This window comes from Podarcis gaigeae (genome assembly GCF_964106915.1).
Source record: "Podarcis gaigeae genome assembly, chromosome: 8".
Lineage (NCBI taxonomy): Eukaryota > Metazoa > Chordata > Lepidosauria > Squamata > Lacertidae > Podarcis > Podarcis gaigeae.
In genome coordinates, this window is record NC_139684.1 from 70,226,642 (window position 1) to 70,234,680 (window position 8,039).

General features: G+C 50.2%; 1 protein-coding gene across 1 annotated transcript; it reads left to right on the plus strand.

The window, feature by feature from the left end:
- Positions 1-2,448: 2,448 nt before the first annotated feature.
- On the plus strand, positions 2,449-7,807 carry CITED4 (Cbp/p300 interacting transactivator with Glu/Asp rich carboxy-terminal domain 4). The gene is made up of 2 exons (XM_083750992.1): positions 2,449-2,825; positions 5,998-7,807. Exon 2 carries the CDS (start codon positions 6,011-6,013, stop codon positions 6,683-6,685), a length of 675 nt encoding a protein of 224 aa, XP_083607118.1. The 5' UTR covers positions 2,449-2,825; positions 5,998-6,010; the 3' UTR covers positions 6,686-7,807.
- The last annotated feature ends 232 nt before the right edge of the window (positions 7,808-8,039 follow it).

The following is an 8,039-nucleotide window of genomic DNA, read 5'->3' on the forward strand; positions in this document are numbered from 1 at the left end:
GGACAACAATGCAGGGATTTCAGCTAAAGCAGGCATATCTAAAGTCTGTTTCGGGGGCCTAATCCGGCCCGCCAGTCGATTTAATCCGGCCCCTGTGGCAGTTTATTTCCTGAGGTAAAACCCTTTAAAAAACCCTCAATAACTTCAATCCTAAAAGATGCTCAACAATTCCAACCCTAAAATAGGTCAACAACTTTGGTCGGCCCTTTGGTCGGCCCCCACAGCCCTTCACATCATCAAATCTGGCCATCTTTGAAAAAAGTTTGGACACCACTGAGCTAAAGCATCCATGACTGATGGCTACCCAACCGCTGCTTAAAATCCCCCAATAAAGGGGAGTCCCCACCTTCGGAGAGAGTCCATGCCACTATCAAACATCTCTTAGTCAGAAAGTTATTTCTTGTGTTTAGTCAGAATCTCCTTTCTTGTAAGGTAATAGTAATTAAACTATATAAAAATTATAAAACCAAATCTATTAAAATACAGACAGTAAAAACAGCAAAGCACTATTCAAAGCATTTTCCTTTAAAAAAAAAACTTCCCAAAAGCTTTTCAGAATAGTCTTCACCTGCCAGCAGAAGGACAGCAAGGAAGGAGCCGGTCTAGCCTCTCTAGGAAGGGAATTCAAAAGTCTGGGAGCAGTTTAAAGAGCCTTACAACAATGCAGTGGTTCAGTTACACTATATTTCTCAATAGAAATATTTTGTAAAGCACAATTTCGTAACAGTAGTAGTAGCAAAATAGTAGTAGCAGCAAAAAAGCAACAAACAACACAGTGTAGAAAACAACATTTCAATATTGTAAATGTAAACATCAATGTACAATAATACCATAAGAATCCTTGGTTTTAGCCTAGTTTTTGAAAGGTGAATTTTGTCCTGGATTTTGCCCCAAAGGGAAACTCCCTCCAGATATTCCAACCCTAGGTAAGAGAGAAAAACCCTACTCTTCGAGATCTAGCAAATTGATACTGCAACCATTCTGAGATTAGGCTGTTTTCATCACACAAACATGTAGGCCAAAGTCTCATTTGTTGCTTCAGTAAGTAGTCGATTAAGTGTGTCAGGTACATATGCCCTGAGCAAAGAGACACAAAACTGGAGGCGGGCTTTGGAAAGTGAAGCCAAAAGGTCAAGCAATGGAACAGATAAGGAGTAGGTGTGTCTTTCCACTATGTCCAATCAAACGAATGCATAAGGCAACCAGTAGGGGCGTGACCCACTTCTAACTAGCAGGCCCTGGTGATAGGCATAACAAGAGCAATATAAGGAGGAAATGGTAGAAGTTATATGGCAATTGGAATGGGGGGGGGGGCAAGCTGGAGCAATTCAATTAGAGTTTGTATGCAAAATATGCAATGGCCCTTTACACCTTCAGAAATGCTGAGTCAATCAGCATGTAAGGTGGGAAACCATTGTCTGTATTCAGGCCCAAACGAAAGGAATTGAATTTCTTGAGAAGTTCTCATGCAGCAGCTTCTCACTGCAGCCTCCCTTTGAAGTTCCTTTGTTATCCTTTCAGGTGTTAGCAGAGTTGACGCGTAAGAATGAAAAGCAAAGTGGGGTGCGCAAAAAACCCCCAAACAGCAATTCAGGGGACGAGTCACTCAGATGCCATTAAAAACAAAAAAGTTCCCTGGCTTTTCTTGGAAAACGCTTGGGAAATTAGCAGGAGGAGGAGGAAGGCACCGCGCGCGCGACCAGCGGGAACGCGCCGTATTGCGCCACCCTCTCCTCCCCGTCCAGCGCCCTGTGGTTAATTGAGCCATTCGCGAGGGCCACCTCTTTCCAACCGCGTGGCAGCAGATTAACATCCCCTCTGTATTTGCATAACAAAAGGCAGGTCAGGGCGAGGAATGCGCTCCCCACCGGGGCCCGGGAGTTAATAATAAACAATGCGCCTCGCAATATCTTGGCCGGCAGCCGGCAGCCATCCTCTGCGCCCTCTCACCCGCTCACGCTTCGCCAATCGCCAGGGGAGAGCAAAGGCTGCAAGGATTCTCTCCTTGCCACCCCCCGCTTTCCACTCTCTCCCTCTGTCCTCGTGTTTGTTTGCATGCATACACACGTTACGTGCGCGCACGCCATCGTGTGCAAGATGAGCGCCGGCAAAGAGGGTTGTTAGGCGAGCCGGTTTGGAGAGGGAAGGAGGAGAGATGGACAGATGGAAGCAAGCAATCAGGCAGGCAGGCAGGCAGGCAGCGCTTCCCCCCACCCGTCCTTTCCTCCTCCTGCCTTTGCATATGCTGCAAACTCCCGCCATTGTGTTGCAATCCCTCCTTCTTCGGAGATGAAACAAAAACAGGTAGGCGGGACCCTGCGATTCTTCACCTCGGCCCCCTCTTCGCCGCTTTGGAAAAAGCATCCAGGCTGGGGAGGGGGGAGAAGAGCCATTTGGGAGAGCTGGACCAATCAGAGGCACAGGGGCGGGGACTTTGGCTCCGCCCCCCTCCGGCTTCTCCCTCTCTCTGTGTGTGTATGTATATATATTAAAAAACGCTGAAGTTTAACCTACTTGCAAATACACACAGCGACGCCTGCGAGGGTTCGGCTGGGAGCTGGAGAAAGAGGAGGCGAAGGAGCAGCAGCAGCAGCAGCCGCCGCCGGAGGAAGGACCCGCCGCTTGGAATTGATGCGGCCGGGCTGGAGGTGCCTTTGCAAGCGCGGCGGGCAGGCTGGCCAGCTCGCTCGTGGGAATAGCAGCCGCGTGTAAGGAAGGGAAGAAAGAGGAGCCGCCGCCGCCGCTTTCCTCCTCCTGCCGAGGTGACTTTCTCAGCCGGGCCATTTGCGAGTTTGCAGCCTTCCCTTCGGATCGCCGCCTTTGGGGTATGTAGCCGAGGAGGGAGTCGAGGAAACCACGGCGGGGAAAGGAGGGTGACATTGGGCTTCGAGAGGCTCCGCAGAGACGGCCACGATCTGAAAACTATTATTATTATTATTATTATTATTTATTTTGCATTGCCTGCCGTTCGTCGGGGTGGCCAGGAAAACGGGCTTTTTCCTTCTCCTTTCCAGCCCAGCACCAGCCCGAGTCCTCATTTGCGCGGAGCGCTCTTTCGGCGGCATTGTCTTTTGCTCGGGAGCAGGCAGGGAAGGGTTAAACTTCTGTGTTCAAAGTGCTGATCTTTGTGCTGGCGGAATGTGCCGGGGCGGGAGCTGCCTGGAGCCGGCAAAGGGGAGGAGGAGGAGGAGGGAGAGAAAAAGAGAGGGAAGCGGGGAGGAGGGTTGGCCGTGGGAAGCGGGTTAGGGAACGGGCGCGCTGCTGCTTGCATTCTGCGGGACGTATTACCAGCGCCGGGTTCTGCGATCCGACGGCGTTGGGGAGGTTGCAACAGACTTTTATTTTCATGCACAAGGTCGCCTTCGTTTATCCGGGATGTAAAAAACATTGCATAAATGCTCTGTTCGATGCCAGCGGCCTGCTTTCGTATTTGCAAGCTGCTTAAGGTGTCCCGGGGTTGGGCAGGAATGATAAATCGGTGACTTAGGGAAGGTGTCGAGGTAACCAACCTCGATTTCATTGCCTACTGCGTCCTTAGGCGGATCTTCATCCTCCCGTGCGCTAGGGGGCAGTATTGTCGTTCTCCTGTCGCTCCTCTAGGGGGCGCCGTGGAGCCTCGGCTTGGGTTAAGAGGGCCACCAGCTTAGATCTGTTTTTAAAAGGGGGTTGGATGAGTGCATGCCTGGCCAGTCTGTTAGGATAGGGCAGTGCATCCTGATAATCAGATCCTGTTGGCTGAGTGCATGTCAGCTGGGAAGTATAGGGGGGGCATCGGTGGAGAGAGATAAAGCTACTTGTTTCTACATACTTGAAGAACAGAATTTTAAAACTTCAGCCTAAGAGTTGTGGATTGAAAGGAGAAGGGATGTATGCTGTGAGCTTAAGCACCCATTATTGCACTTTCAAGAACCATGATACATACAAAAGGATTTAGGCTGACAGCCCAAATCTTGTCCCTGAAGCACTAGATAGCCTTGCGGGGAAAAGCCATGGGAAGAAGAGTTCCCCCCACACACCTTTCTTTTCCTTTTCCTCCCCCTGGGAGGCCTAGGCAGAACTACATAACCTTTGCTCCAGGGTGACTGTGGTGCCCAGGACGGGACTATTTGTTGGGTGGCGACCGTACGCTGCAACATCATGTTGCAGTTCTTCACTCCAACCCATATCGAACCTCCATGTTCAGAATCTCAGAATTGCCAGTTCCTTGGGAGCAGCAGCAGCAGCAAGGAGAGGGTTGTGTTAAACAGGCTGTGTTTAACAGCCTTTTTGGAGGCATTTGGTTGGCTGTTGTGACAAATGGTCTGTTGCATTCCTGGCCCAGAAAGGGCTTTGTGGTCTCTTGTGTCCTTGGATGTGTGTCCCCTTCTCAGCTGGCCATGGCTGTTGGACAGTTCTGCCTTAGTGGACACTATAGCTGCCTCCCATTATAAACTTTTCCTCCACCCCCAAAGCCTCTCTACCACATGACCTGTTAGGGAAGGGGGAGTCCCTGCCATCTGCCACTGTAGATAAGAGAGAGGTTGTAATTCTATATGTGCATGCGCGCACACACAAAGCACAGTTTCCTTCAGTGCATTGGCTCTAGGCCGTTGCCCTAGCCATGATGGGCACAACCTGGGTCCAGCCGGATGTTGCCACACTTAATGCTCCCATCGCCCTAGACATTGGGCCATACTGACTGAGGCTGATTAGAATTTGGGGGCAGGAATACAGGGAGGGCCACACATTTTCCACCCTGGCTTTAGAACAGTGTTTCCCAAACTTGAGTCTCCATCTGTTTTTGGACTACAACTCCCATCATCCCGAGCTAGTAAGACCAGTGAATATGGATGATGGGAATTGTAGTTCGGGGGGAAACGGCTAGCGACCCAAGTTTAGGAAACACTGTTTTAGAGAAACAATGTGCACCTGTTAACTCGCAAACCAGGTTTGCCTCTCCACTGAGTTCTTGGCCTAGCCTACCTTGCAAGGTGGTTGAGAGGATGAATGGTGCAGAAGCCGTGTGTGTGTCACTAGGAAACACCTTGTCGAAAAGATGTATACAAAATATAACTTCTGGAGCAGGGGAAGGGGGTACTTGGGAGCCCCATACCCTCTAGAATGGGGCAGCCCAACTTTTCACACCAAGTGGCTGCAAGAGTACGGTGCGAGGCTCTGGCAGGGTCCCTCCCCCTTCCCAAATGTGGGAAAGTGCTAAGGAGGCTTTGGGAAGGAGGCGGGAATACTCTGGGACTCTGTCAGAGCCTCACACCGCCTTTCCAAAGCCCACTTCCTTGCTTACCAGCTTTGGGAAGGAGGCACCAAGCTGGGGGCTGCCAAAAAAGGCCTTGACCATCCCACTCTGGACTTATGTGTTGTTATCCCAGGAGCAGGCTTGCATATGTCGTGGCAGCAGTGTTAGAAACTCAGGTATATAAGCTAGGCGCCAAATGGCCCCTTAAACCACAGTTACAGTCGCCAAAAACAGAATGTCTAGTCGCCATTTTTGGGGAGGCGGCTCTAAAATCTTAATTTTCAAATGATGGGCTGACTGTGATTGATTCTCAGTTGAACATCTGGCTAGTTCAGAGGACAACCTTGAGCTAGGTTAATAATTTGGAGAACTTGAAGAAGAAAAGTCACTTGATCCAGGGACAGTCCACATGTATTCCTATTCCGACCTCTTTTTCTTAACGGTGATTGCTGTTGCTCAGGCTGCACAGAAAAAGCATTTGGGGTTCCTGAAATTCATTCCAGTTGGGCAGGTTTAAAAGATAACAACTGAGAAAATCCTACAGGATGTGGTGTTAGCGTGTGGTCCAATGATCCCTGGGCACGCACCTTTCCAGGTGGCAGAGATATCAGGCGCTGCCCTGGCTCCAAGCATCTTTACTTGGTTGCAAGCGGGTGTTGGCCAGGGTGCAAAATGTGCCTGGCTAATTTCAAACACTGCATGGTTTTTTGGGGGGCGGGACCCCATGCCGCCTTGTACGTGACCCTCCTCCTTTTGTCTTCCAGTGCCCAGCTTGCGATGGCTGACCACATGATGATGTCGATGAGCCACGGGGTGAACGGGATGCAGGGCTACCGGATAGGCATGAACGGGATGCAAGGCCCTCCGCAGCAGCAGCAGCACGTGCTAAGGACACTCCCAGCCAACCACCAGATGATGCAGTATGGAGGCCCTGCCCTGGATGGAGGCATGAGGCAGAGGCCCAGCATCAATGGACAGATGGGGCACCACCAGGTCCCAGGCGCCATGATGTTCAGCAATCCGAGCCAGCAGCAGCAGCAACAACAACAACAACACCAGCAGCAGCAACAACAGCAGCAGCAGCAACAGCAACAATATTTGGGACCGGTGGGCACTCAGCAGCTCATGGCTAGCATGCACTTGCAGAAACTGAACACACAATACCAGGGCCACCCCCTCATGGGCATGAGCAACGGGCCCATTGGGGCAGGGGTGCCGCAATACAGGATGGGACCCGGGCAGCACCTGGGGGTGCAGCACCTGCCCTCTCCGGCCCTGACCTTGAATGTTATGGACACGGATCCCATCGACGAAGAGGTCTTGACGTCTCTGGTCATGGAGCTCGGCTTGGACCGGGTTCAGGAGCTGCCCGAACTCTTTCTGGGACAGAACGAGTTTGACTTCATCTCGGACTTTGTCAGCAAACAGCAGACCAGCGCCATCAGCTGTTGAGGTGGCTCTGCTGTGGGAGCTGGCGCTTTATTTTGTGGCTTGATCTCCACCACCACCACCACCACCACACACCCCTACTTCCTGATCTTCCCCCTGCACAGATCTACAGGCTTTCCCAGGTCGCCCTTGCCCCCACCTCCTGGAAATAACAATGGACAATCATTTGGAGGCTTCCCCCCCCCTTTTTTTTGCTTTGCACTGTTGTGCTCCTCTTGTGTAGGGGGAGGGGGGAGGAATCGGAAGGGTGTCTGTGTTGTTGTTTTTTGCAGACGAGATGGCACAGAGATGGAGTCCTGTCCTCGGGTTGTGCCTATGGCAGCTACAGAATTTCAAGAAAAACAAAATGGCCTTTTTTTTCACCTGCATGGCCTTCTCTCTCCCCCCACCCTGCAAAAAACAAAAACAAAAAAAACAACCACCGTCTTGAGTTTGGACTACAAAGGGGGGCAAGTTGCTGAGAATCCACTCCGCTGTTGGCTTTGTCAAGAAAGTCTAGCAAGCCCCTCTACATTCGGTGTCTGGTTTTTATTTTTAAGCCATTCTTTCGCTGAAAGAGTGGGCAGGAGGTAAAAAAAAAAAAATTAAATGGCTTGCTCTTCCTTGTAAACCTCAATCTCTTTATTGCTCCTCAGTACTGTGGAATTAGCAACCAGTCTCTCTCCTTGACTTGAAGAGATCAGTGCCCTCAGGTTGTGTTTTGTTCTGTGTTCTTTTATACTTCCATCTTGTTTTTGTTTTGTTTTGAAAGCGAAACTTCAGCGGATGACATTTTGGGGTTCGGTGCAGGGGAGAGTGGGATTAACCAATCGGTTATAAGATCCTTTGACTTCCTTTTCCAGCTACTACAAACACGGGCTTTTAAGATGCCATCGGAGCTCTTCTTTCTCTGCCTCTGAAACCAAATAAAATCCTTGTAATTGTGTATATTACTGATTCTTTTTTTAAAAAAACAATCTTATTTATCACTTGTGTGTTTCTAGTCCCTATTTATTTGGAAGGGCTCGGATTTATTTGCCTTCTGAGATTATTGGGAAGGGCTAACAATAAAGGCTGGGGAATGCATGCCCCTCCAACACTTCCATGGGGTTTTTGTTCTGCTATCAGTAACTGAGAGCAAGGCTGGGGGGGGGAAAAAACCAGCACCCTATCTCCCTCCCTCCTGGGGCTCAAATGTAAATTCTTAGTTCTTAACTGTGTTTCTCGGAAAAGAAGAAAATAAGTTTGCGGCTGAGCAGCTTGTTTCCTTTCTCGGTCTCATTTCCAAAGGCTTTTGGAAAGTTTGCTGCTCAGGTTGGCAGGCCTCTGGAGCTTCTACTGTCCCCTCTTGTCGCAAGCACACGGTAGCACATCATTG

Bases quoted from the DNA above. Each gene is read 5' to 3' on its own strand.
- CITED4 (XM_083750992.1), top strand. From the start codon at position 6,011: ATGGCTGACCACATGATGATGTCGATGAGCCACGGGGTGAACGGGATG.